We start from the raw sequence: 12,393 nt of genomic DNA, 5'->3' as shown, positions 1-12,393 counted from the left end.
TTACTGAAGAAGTGCTTTCTTTTGGGTCATCTGGTCACTGGCCATGGCATCAGAGCTACTGCCAAATTCCCCTCTCCTCGTTTGGAGAGCAGTACAAACAGAGCAAAGAGCATTCTTAAGACTTCCCATATATGGGGGAAGGAGAGAGCTGGGACGCATGATACGTAATGTTTCAGCAGCTGTTAGGAATCATTTTACAGGATTAGGACTGTTCTCTATGACAACATGCTTCTGTTCTATGGAGTAAAGTACCAGGGGTTGATAAGTTACTGTTTATGAAAACGCAAACTTACCACATCTCAGTTGACAAACAAATATGAAAGCGATGGCTATTATTGTTACCACACAGTACCGTTCTGTGTAGTTAGTCCTACAGTTTGGTTTAAACTCATGTTTGATGTGTGTAGGAGGACTGATTAGCCAGAATGAAATTTCAATCATGCAATTTCAAAAGAACATTTTACTTTACAGGCGGAGATTAAGAGGGCAGAACATCACCATCACGCATTTGAGTCATGTGATGTTACCTCAAATGCCTTTTAATGACGTCTAATGGAAAAATACTTTCCACATAAACAAATTAACTCAATAACAAGTGATATAAAAACTACTGAATGTGCTTGATTATTTATCGGCTTAATTCAATCTTCATGACTAAATTTAACAGTTATTAGGACTGGCACAACTGGAACACAGAACAGCGGATGTGTCAATCATGCGTCTGTGAAGATGTCTGTGCCAGGTAGGTGTAATTCCCCACACAGGAACAGGCACCAGGTCCTTGACATGTAAAACCCCAGAAACACCCTCTAATCCAAGGATGATGATACAGGGCAACTTTTTGGGCAATGTTACTCAGGGACTTTCCCATTGATACCAAGCAAATTTCTATTTGAAAAACTCTCATCGGCAATGGGGAACTTTTTGCGATCATACAGATCCAGATGGAGTTGCCTTTTGCCTCATCTGGTTGGCAACTGCCTGGCCACACTGCTCAAAAAGCTGTATCACCACCTTAAGAGAAAGGATGAGCACTGAGAAGAGAAAGAGAGAGAGAGAGAGAGAGTCACTCTTAAGGAGGCTGCCCACCTGCCTCACCTGAGGCACTGACCTTCACCAGATCTGATTATCCTCCCCGGAGTCTCGGCATGGGGGCTCCTGCTGAAATCTCAGCGCTGCCAGAAGGCTCTGACACCAAGGACGCAGAGACAGAACCGCTATATAAAGAGCCATGTGTTCCACTCACTGTGGACAGAGGCATACCCATTGTGGACAGAGGCATACCCATTGTGGACAGAGGCATACCCATTGTGGACAGAGGCATACCCATTGTGGACAGAGGCATACCCATTGTGGACAGAGGCATACCCATTGTGGACAGAGGCATACCCATTGTGGACAGAGGCATACCCATTGTGGACAGAGGCATACCGATTCAGTCGGGACGCACGCCATCTTAGAGGAACAGACCTCACCAGCTCCTACAGGAATACCTATATGTAGAGCGATGCATTACCCAGCAGCTCACCGTACAGAAACCTCTGAGGAATACTGCTGGTTATAGTCACTGTACTGGTTCTGCTTAACCCCCAATCCAGCTTCTGGGTTTCGTTACTCATTTAGACCCACATCTAATACAAAAAATGACCTTAAAGCAATAGTGTGTTTAATGTCTTAAAAGTACAGACAGTTTTTTTCCTTATGCAGAAGGCCCAGAGGAAAACAGACGAAAGAGATAGTCTAGATCAGGAACCCAACAGCCCAAGGGACTCAAGATCCTGTACTTTCAGGCAACGGTGTTAAATTGCTGTGTGCTATGGACAGATAAGCTCTCTCCGGTGTGCAGACTTAAATGAGAAATAAAAAGCATAAACAAATCGTCCAAACTGACCTACTAACCTCAGGCAGTTTTTCACTGCTGAACAACCAGAGGGATAGAGCTTCAGAGTGTTATAGGCCTGGTGCTCAATGTCATCTGACAGCTGAATGAAGCACGAGGCAGATGGGACCCAAGGGCATCAAATAAGCTTCAGTTTCTGGGTTCAGATAGCTTCAAAACTAGGTTTACTGTTGCATTTAATTCCAAATTAAGAGGATGTTAAGGTGGCCACCATTGTCGCCTCACACCTCTGGGGTTAGGGGATGAAAGTCCAATCATAATTTCATTTGCTCTCTGTGTTACACGAGATTTCTCCTGCAGTTATGTGAATTCCAGTCTCTAAATCGTCCATAGAGTGTAACTGTATGTGTAAGCATGCATGTGCCCTGAGATAAGCCCCAACTGCCCACGACCCTGCTTCAGATAAGAAGCAGGCAGATGTATGAGGTGACATTTCAAGGGCATGTTAACTGTCTGAGGTCACCCTCCAACCATCACAGAATCTGTACATGCACCGTGCCACACCCACCTTTTCCACACAGGCAAGTACATCAAATTCCTAACTTAATAAATATTAGGAATGCAGCTCTGATTTTACCAGTGACTACAGGGAAAAATACCCATCCTAATGACAAACAGTTCACGACCATTTTTAGCCAAAGTAATGCCATCCCGTATATAAATATGGCACATTTTGATAACCCATCCCCATAAATCGAAAGACACTTTATTATTAGCATACATCTAAAAACAGTCCTTAGCCTATTAAGTCACTGTATAGCGTCCCCCAGCTGCACCCCCCCTCCCCCACCAGGACAGCTACACCTTTGCTGCATGAGCTCAACAGCTCGATGTGCAGCTACATTCCTACCTAAAGCTCCGCCTGATGAATAATGCAGAACGCTTCCAAAAGTACCAGTCACCTGAAACAAAGCTATCGATTCCCAGTGCGGGGAAATACAATATGGCCTTCATGAAAAAAATAAAAGCTAGCAGACACAGATAGCAGGGAAAACAGGGGATGGAGTGTGAAAGCAAGAAGCCTTCAAGATTCCATCAGCTACACTTACCTAAGTGTAAGCAACCATCATACCACAGGGCTATACTAACATGGCATCTATACAGTAAACCTGACCAAGTCATATGCCCAACCTGGTTGAAGTAACATCAGAGGCTTTAGCAGGCTACCAGATTCCTGCTGGCCTACCCACCCCCTCAGCTCAGCGTTTCTCTCTGTAAAGAGGCACCATAACTGAATGAATGAACGCTTTGACAAGCCAGAATGCCACCTGGGGGCACCGGGAGAGGGAATTCACCAGAGTGCCGTCAGCAGGGGGTGGACACAGCGGGCGGCTGTCACGACCCCTCACCCAGCCAACCAGACTCTGTGCCTAAGCCATATGATACTTAAATTAGAAGGGGGGGGGGGGGGGGGGGGGGTAGCAGACATCACATGGTAGAGCACTGACTGATGCACTGTTAAGCTGAACAAACTGCTTCACGTGAATGCAGGTCTTACGTAGACATAAAACACTGAAATAGGAGTTCCCCTCCTCGCTTCATGTCATTAAAATTTTATTTCTATAAGGGACAGGTTTAGCTCGACTGCAAGCTAATCCAAAAACAAGGCATGATGTACCTTTGTGACACTGTTTAATAAATTGGCTTGTCTGATTAGACAGGACCACCCAAGACCCTTGATGTGACTGAGCAATATTAAGGTTGTACCAGAAGATATGGAACATAAAGCAGACAGTAAATTGGTCTAGGCAGGGGAATTCTGCTGTAGCAAATCCAAGCATCAGTGTCGCGAATATGGTGGATGTAGGTCTAACTTCTAAAAAGTAGGTGTGTGGAACTTAAAGAGAAAAAGCCCCCTTTGCTACCCAGACAGTGCAGACAGGGCTTAAAGAGTGAACAGCCAGCTCTTAAAAAGAAAGTTGTTGGAAAAGTACAGAAAAATAGTGCCCATCAAAATGACTGAGTGATTCGCAAGTGTTGACACACAAATGGAATCATGCATTCCCATGCAGATGCGGGGCAGGAATTGTCTTATCAATAGCAGGAAATCTAAACAATGGCCTACACTGCTGGGGCAACGACGGGAGGTGGCACACGTGCCCGAAAAGGCCAGTGTGCAGGTGTGCCCCCCCGCTCCAGTATATCTGCCCCGAAAGGGAATGCGGGCTGGAATGGACAAAACAGCCAGGCAGTTACACTGAAGCATTAGCACTGCATGTAACCAGAGCGAGACCCCAGGCAGATAGCCTTCCTGACTGTACCACCATTTTAAGATGAGTAGAAACAAAACAAATATTATTATATTTTATTTTGCATTTCAAACCATTAGTTTACTGTGATGTAAATCACTCGTGCAGAGTCTACTATACTTCTAAAGAACGCAACTTAATTGAAAATACACCATTTAGGTTCACAGAAGTGCTTTATGCAACACTTGATGTTTGAAAATGTAAACTGATGTAACACAAAACATTTGCACTCATGGATTTTCATGACTGTCTTGCAGAATGTCACCCAGGAAGAATTTAGCCTAAGCTTTAGCAAAATCAAATGGGAAATAGCTGGGAGCTTATTGGGGTAATGCTTACCTCCCTACCTTTTGTTGGCATAATTTCAGTGCCCTAAATTAATGACAAAAACAAACATTTAGTTATGGGCAAACCATGCAACACAATGTGCTATGTATAAAATCAACACCAGCATCACACAACCAAATTAACTCAGACATTTGGGATCAGATTAGAAAGGACAAATCTAGTCAGCTTTCATGAAACAATGAGGGGAGGAGATTATGGATATGACATGATTTTTTTTCTCCCCCAGAACCTGGGCCTATTCAGGATGGAGTAGAGGACCATCAGCCACAGGGCTGTAGACTGGAAGGAGAAGATGAATCCTCCCAATGGCAGACGGCATAGCGGTGGGAGGGGAAGAGATCAGCCCAGTTGGTCAGCAGCAATCCACCCTCAGAAGAGGCTGCAAACAGAACCATTTGCCAATCCAACACTTAAGTCCTGGTAAAGTCCAAAACACTGATGATTCAGCGATTGGGAGCTTAAGTTACTCACTGAGGCTCTTACTGAGCAAAGTAAAGGATCTAGGAATTGGAATTAACAGGAGAGTGAGCAGAAAGTCTTGTCAGGGCAAAACTCCAATCCATAAGGCAACAATGTGATCTAGCCTGGCTGACTTTCCCCCCTTTGAAATCACTTAGGCTGTTTAGTGCAGACCCGTAGCAGAGAACGACCAAAGTAACTAACCACCACCACCATTCCGGTGGATCACTGAATGTTAATCAATACCAAGAATGTAAAGAGTGTACTTGTATTTTGGCAAGAGTGTTCTTGCTACCTTGCCTCCAAGAACAAAACATGGGATGCAATGAGTCATGGGATTGTTCTCATTGGTGAGGATGCAACCGATGCATCCTTGATATTTGGTTGCGGCAAAACAACATCCAGGGAAGGGTTGAACGATTTGGGGAAAATATCTAAATCGAGATTTTTCTGACAGACATTACAATTACGATTTGATTTGCGATATAATTTTTTATGTCATGCTTCAGTTGAATATTCAGTTTGTAGTAAATTTAAAACATATGATGCAGGATTACCACGAGATACTATCAAAATATGAACAGGTCTATATTCTAATGCAAGGATGAGAATTTAAAGATGTGGTGTGTTAAGTTAAATAATGTAATAATGAACAAATGCAGTAAAAAGAAAAACAATAGCGATCTTGCAGGTAAAGCTGATTAACCCCTTAATAACACTAGAACTGCCTTTCCCACGCCAGTGAACAAGCAAGAACTACTTCGGTATATGCAGCCGTTTTGTTTGCGCTAATGTGTTATTAGTGTTATTAACAGCAGCGAATCGAACACTCGAAAAGCTGTAATGTTCATAACAGAGTGGCTGTTCTGTCCTGAAACTGTAAAGTTGGAAAATTTTCAAACGTAGTATGCATTTTATAAAATGTCGAATAAATAGACGTAGTTTATTGGTGGTCATGTTGGTCTACGTTTCCGCTTTTTAACAACTGTATAAGATTATTTTTTATACAAATCAATTCAGGGGAAACAAAAAATGTGTGTTCAGGGTTACAAACTCTCACGGGTTTGGGTAACACGCTTTCAGACTCTCACGCAAGAAATCTTATGGCAAATCTAAATTATCCCATTATGAACTTAGACTTGGCTGCATCAAAAACGTTAGGGCAGTTTGCAAACCCTACAGACCATTTACATGGTAATAAAACTCTTACATACACGTAAATGTATGTGCAGACTCGTCTCAAACAGAAAGCCTCACTCCAGGCAGCTGACCAAAGATTCGACTGAAGCGGCTTATCATTCCTTTGCATTGTTGCTCTGACAAATATAAAACGAAGGAGAAAACATTATATGCGTCACTTTTTTATATCTTTTTTTAAATAATAAGACCATGCCCATACCCAGCTGTAATAACGATTAAAGCGATCTGTTCTTTTAGTATTTGTGTTAAAGCGAGGCTTTCATTTTATTGCTGTTGTGGTATTAAGATTAATTTCACAAGATTAATCTATGGAAATCAATACTTAAATCAATGAGCACAAAAACATATGACAAACACAGCTGTATTATGGATTTTATGGAATTTCTGGGGGGGGTCACAGACTCTGCTGCTGTGAGGATTACCTACCGTCTCATTGTTGTTTTGATGGGATATAGGCTAATGTGATTTCCCATTAACAAAAACAAAAGGTGTGATACGCTGAAGTATATCGTAGCTGGTGTTTAAAAGGAGCTCGCCGGTTCTACTGATGATAGGACCTTTCTGAAACAATCTCAGACCATGAAATAGGAAGGCAATTCACTTATAGCTCAGTAGCGGAATCAGTATTTTTTCCGCACTGCAAATGCAACATTTTCTTCGGGTTTCACATGTTTGCCGTTTGTGGGCGTGTACTATGTTGCCTCGGGCCACTTCTGATTGGTGAGAACGACTGTCACATAGGGAGCACGGTATGAGTTTGGAAAACTATTCTTCCAACAGTTTTAAACCCTGGGTCCGACGTGCTGTATAATGTATGTCCTAAATCGCAGCCTTTGCGATTTGCTAATCGCGTTCTTTCAAATCTCAATTTCGATTTGAAATCGATAAATCGTTCAGCCCTAATCCAGGGGTTGATTCAGTCCTCCATATTTCTGTTCTTAAGTACTGGAACTGTACTTCAGCAATGGAGGATGATGTCAAACAAGTACAAGAGAACACGAATACGATCAAGCACGCATATCGATAAACCCCTTTACATGGCCTAGCCAACTCGGCTCTTGGTTTAGCACAAACCATCCCAGCTCCAGTCCTTGGAGCTCATGACCATTGCAACCAAACCTTAATGGTGAGATGTATAAAGGTTATTCTCAAGAACCAGCCAGGATCCAAAACATAATCAAGACAAAATTATTTAAGGTTTGTTCATCTCAAAAGTAAAATATTTAATATGGAGCCCCAGGCTGAAAAAGTAAACTCCATCAAGAGGAACGCTAAAGAATTAGCCTGACTGCTAGCTTGCAGCTAACAGACTGAAGATGCAGGCTGCTGATATCGCAGCGTTTCCTTGTGGGCTACACACTTTCCCTGCATTGTATAAAAGTTGTCCCAACATCCTGCAAGCTCATATCTCTTCCTCCATAGCAAGTGCCCCTTCCTCTCCCATCCAAGATTGAAAGAAGGTACATGAGGCTAATGAGGAAAAAACAAGACAAGGTGATATTTTGGGAAAAATTCCACCATTGAAGAGATTGGAGCTAGATAAACTGTAACACATACAACTGTCAATGAAAGTTACTGACAGGCCTATAGCCTGCCCCCCCCCGCCCCCATGTAGACAGGACAAACTGAACATGAGACGTGATGTGGCATCTCAGAATGAAGCTTTTACACAGAAAAAATCCTTTAAAAGCAGCATCTCCACAATGTAAGCAAATTAATGTATCACACCTGTCAAAGTGGGGCTTTATAGAAGTTTTGACAAATTAAGATGCAAAACTGTGAAGAAAACCAAAACCTGGATTTATATGATGCATGTCGTATGAGTGGCGCAAGCAAAAGATGCTTAGTTTTATTAGACCTATATTTATATTAAGGCAGCACTCAAATCAGGAGATTTAAAGGACTTCGGCAGTTTAAAAAAAAAAGCCCCAACAATAAAACTGTAGCCCAAAAACCTGGTCCAACATTCAATCGTCAACTGATTTGACATTAAAGAAATTTAGAGATGCACTTAAAAATGCAAAAGGGGTATAGCAGGAAGATGATCTTTGAATGCGTAATTTTGTTTTTCCTAGGGGTCAGAGAGACTTCAGTCTCTAGCCAGGACATCACAAGTGGACACCACAGATTCCCAGAAGATGACTTTGGGGAGTGGCCCCTTCCCAGTTACGGTTATAATATACTCAAAAATCAATATAGCCAGACAAAGAAGCTTTGATACTTCCTATGGCTTTTATCTGCCCATATCATACACAGCTGGGTAATATTTTTAACAGGGTGCAAACAGACCACAAGTACACGCTATCATTAAAAAGTCATTTGGCCTTCAACACCATACTTAAGGCACCCTAATAAAAGGTTTATTTATGCTTAGTAGCAAAAAGAACAGCTCACTTTTTGGGATGATTTTAATGCTCTAGTTGCATCTCGGCAACAGACCCTCCTTACCCAGCACCTCACACCTGCAACACTGCAAGAACGATGATTTAAGCTGAAGTGCAGTTCATGGGATTCAAAGGCTGCTTTTCGGCAAATCGCCAAGCTTACCAGTAGGTTTTTTTCAAGTCTTATCAATTAGGTGGTCAGCATTAGACAAACAGGGAATGCAAGAAGTTCTGAACTATAAGAAGGCAAAAAAGACAAAAGGAAATGCTTAACATTTCAAGCTCTTAGCTCACTTAACTGCTGATGAATGATCTATGAGCACTTTGCAGTTTATAATTTGGTAGGCAAATCACACCACAGCTGGGGGATCCAGACCAAAGCCTGTGCAATGGTTTCAACCACAAGTCAAACAGGAACAGAGTCTAAGGAGCGGATATAGAAGGTAAGCATAGTGCATCTGCCCCAGCACCATCAGCTTTAATTTACTTTAATACTGAAGTGAAGCTCTCCAGTTAACTTATCTACATTAAGACAGAATGGCCACCATTCTCTGTTCTAGTAAAAACAAATCATAGGTAGATATGATTTCTAAGACAATGTCCTCATTAACAGAATAGTTGTCACATGCTTACAACCAAAATGCATTAGTTCTTGATTTAGGCGTTTGCACCAGAAAACATCAACAAGACAGCAAACAGGTCCAACCATTTTAAAAGGCCCAACCAGCAAGTAAATTATTCAGCAATGTACTTACACACCTATCATTAAAACCCATGCAGGAAGAATACAGCCCTTATAGCTCAGAGTGGTTTCTGATCATTAATATGCACACGAGGCTACACCAGACAGACCATGTTTTTCATACTTCCCCCACACCAACTGCTGCATCTTGATCTACAGTGAAAGCAACAACAATAAATAATTCACACTTTAGTACAACGAAGATATTTCAGCTAATAGCACAGCCATGAAGACTGCACTGTGACACTGGACTACTGTCTCGGCAGAGAAAATACCACAACCATAACCAACTGCCAACTGCTGCCTTTCCTATAACAGCCCCCTAACACAAGCCTGGTAACATACGATTTGGAAATACGACTTTATGAATAAACAAGCAGTTAGACTATTCCAAGTAAGAAAATGGGCCATTTCATTTAATGGGATAAGTGTTGGAAGTTGTACACAATTTCAGGTACATTACTATAGTTCTTTAGGCGTCAAATTATATATACACGCCCATACAGATACACACTATACACAGTACAAGCATACTTTAATATAGCAAGTATTAAGATTTATAGCCAAACAGACTGCATGCTTCATCCACTTTAACGAAGCCATTTGCTAGCTAATTTCTTTGCAAATGAATTAAATATAACTACGTGTTAATGCACTAACACAGCGTTTAGAGAAAATTACATCATCGACAGTCTTGACGGGGCGCTTGTGCACGTCGGTCATCGCGGTGCCTCGTCGCTTATTTGTGGATGTTATTTCTGTACCTTTACGCTGTGTATCTGTGAGCCTGACCCGATCTAAAGAAGTGAAGTTTCATTCGGACGGGAAGCCACAGCGAGCCGTCAGCCAAGTGAGCACAAATTCAATGTAAAACAACTACAATATTGCTGCGCTGCAATATCAAATAATAAAGTAACGCAAAGTCTTATTTTCCCTTACGGTCGTGACTACATTAATAAACGAGCTTGCTAGCTGGCGAGGGAGCCACAGTACTTATGCACGCATTTATTCGCGGTTGCGGTTAATTAGATGACTTAGCTACAGACTGGAAGCCCCGCGCCTGAAATGCGGGCTTTTCGAGCCGCAAAGCGAGTCACCCGGAGCGTCGAGCTGCCTAACGGCCAGCCGGCCGCACGCCTCCCCGAACCGAGTCCCAATACCTTGTCGGAGTCGAGGTCGGGATCGGCCTGGCACAGCCGGTACAGGAACGACTTGGGGTCCCGGCACAGCGTCTGCCGTGTGGTCAGGAAGTACGTGCCGCCCACGTTCAGGCGGACCCACTTGGAAGCCTCGCCGCGGCTCGGCACCTTTTCCCCCGCGGCGTGAACGGAGCACCGCCGGCAGCCAGAGCCGCTGCTGTCGGAGATATTCTCCGCCATCCCTGCGTCCTGCCTTCCGTTACAGGAACTGCGCTCGTAAGCAGGAAGTGTCCCTTATTTAAGGCCGCTCCCTCCTCCGAGCCGACGCGGCGCCACTCCTTTTCTTCCTTCCTCCCTCCCTCCTTCCATCCCTCTCTCTCTCCCTCCGTACCTCACAGGGCTTTCCCAGCGCCTGCCGCCCCAGCCTCCCCGCAGCTAGCCGAAAGACGACCTGCGAACATACAGCGGTTAGCCCAACTTTTAATTTAAAGGCGGATATACTCTTCATACTACTGGATGTATAATATCCTGGAATAATTGCTGTCATTCTTCCAAAAAAAATTATGAATAATTTTATCAAAATTGGGTCTTCAATATTTTCTTGGACAGCAATTTACATGGTCCCACAAGAAAAATGTGGAAAAATTCTAGGAAATGTAGTATAACGTCAAACGTAACGAGGTGACGCTTATTCCAGATAGCACACTAACTAAAATCAGACTCAAATCAATGTTAAGTTTGTAATAGGCCAGTTTTGTGCATTTTATCACTAAATCAACGATGGATTTTCAGGCTCAGTGTTCTGGAAATTATGTGCCAAGATGTGCACATACATCTTAAAAACTTCACGTGTATTGCATCGGTCATAAATGAGTAATAGCCATTTTCACATTTCTCATGTGGTTACAGACTTTTGACCCCCAACTGATCCAGTCCATGCTCATTGGAGCAGGCTGCTGGTTTCAGGCTGGTAATCATGCTGGAGACTGTGAAGACATCTCTCAGGTTGGTGTGGGTGAATATGGCCACGTCGGTGCACAACGATTTAGCTTGGAGGTCCGTGAGACTCTCAGATACACTAGCCTATATGGACAAAAGTATTGGGACACCTGGGAATTACACCTACAGGAACTTTTATAATATCCCATTCTAAATACATAGGCATTAATGTGTAGTTGGTTCCACCTTTGCAACCTTTGTGCAGGCCAGTCATGTTATTCCACACCAAACTCACTCAACAATGTCTTTATGGACCTTGCTTTGTGCACTGGGGCACAGTCATGCTGGAACAGAAAAAGGCCTTCCCCAAACTGTTACCTCAAAGTTGGAAGCAGGACATTGTCCAAAATGTCTTGATATGTTCAAGCATTAAGAGCTCCCTTCTCTGGAACTAAGGGGCCTAGCCCAACCCTTTAAAAACATATCTAGCCCAACCCTTCCAGCAAACTTTACATTTCGTGCAATGCAGTCAGGCAGGTTATGTTATCCTGGCATCCACCAAATCCAGACTCATCCATCAGACTGCCAGACAGAGAAGCTTGATTCATCACTCCACAGAACATGTTTCCACTGCTCCAGAGTCCAGTGGCAGTGTGCTTTACACCACTCCATCCAAAGCTTGGCATTGCATTTGGTGATGTCAGGCTTGCATGCAGCTATTCGGCCATGGAGGCCCATTCCATGAATTCCACCTGATGCACAGTTTTGGTGATGGTGTTAATGCCAGAGGAAATTTGGAACTCTGCAGTTATTGAGTCAATAGACCACTGGCGACTTTTACACACTGTGACCTAGGGCTGGACAATAATTCGATATCAATATATATCGCGATATAATTTTTTTCAATAACGGTGATACGATTTTTAAACACATTTCCGATATTTCGATATACATATATACTGTATCATATAATATACAGTATATGAATAATCAGCCTGTTTTAGTTTAAATGGAAATATATTATTGTTAATAA

The 12,393-nt window shown here is 42.9% G+C and overlaps 1 protein-coding gene and 2 long non-coding RNA genes across 4 annotated transcripts in view; 2 read left to right on the top strand and 1 right to left on the bottom strand.

Annotated features, from left to right (window-relative positions):
• Positions 1–8,501, top strand: part of LOC140590911 (uncharacterized) — a 27,032-nt gene extending 18,531 nt beyond the window's left edge. Inside the window, exons 2-3 of the long non-coding RNA XR_011991816.1 lie at positions 4,724–4,917; positions 8,232–8,501. This is a non-coding gene — a long non-coding RNA (uncharacterized lncRNA). The remainder of the gene's footprint in view (positions 1–4,723; positions 4,918–8,231) is intronic.
• Positions 1–10,725, bottom strand: part of LOC111833433 (BTB/POZ domain-containing protein KCTD5) — a 26,327-nt gene extending 15,602 nt beyond the window's left edge. Inside the window, exon 1 of one of the 2 annotated variants that reach the window (XM_023791693.2) lies at positions 10,443–10,725. In XM_023791693.2, the coding sequence (XP_023647461.1) occupies positions 10,443–10,661 (219 nt within the window). In that variant the 5' untranslated portion in view covers positions 10,662–10,725. The remainder of the gene's footprint in view (positions 1–10,442) is intronic. The other variant, XM_023791694.2, reaches the window with a different exon arrangement.
• Positions 10,607–12,393, top strand: LOC140590910 (uncharacterized). Its single transcript, XR_011991815.1, has 3 exons — positions 10,607–10,697; positions 10,820–10,888; positions 11,331–12,393. It is a non-coding gene; the product is annotated as an uncharacterized lncRNA (long non-coding RNA).

Source organism: Paramormyrops kingsleyae, chromosome 5 (genome assembly GCF_048594095.1).
Source record: "Paramormyrops kingsleyae isolate MSU_618 chromosome 5, PKINGS_0.4, whole genome shotgun sequence".
Taxonomy (NCBI): domain Eukaryota; kingdom Metazoa; phylum Chordata; class Actinopteri; order Osteoglossiformes; family Mormyridae; genus Paramormyrops; species Paramormyrops kingsleyae.
The sequence above is the reverse complement of the archived record's forward strand: the minus strand, read 5'-3'. Positions and strand labels throughout refer to the sequence as shown.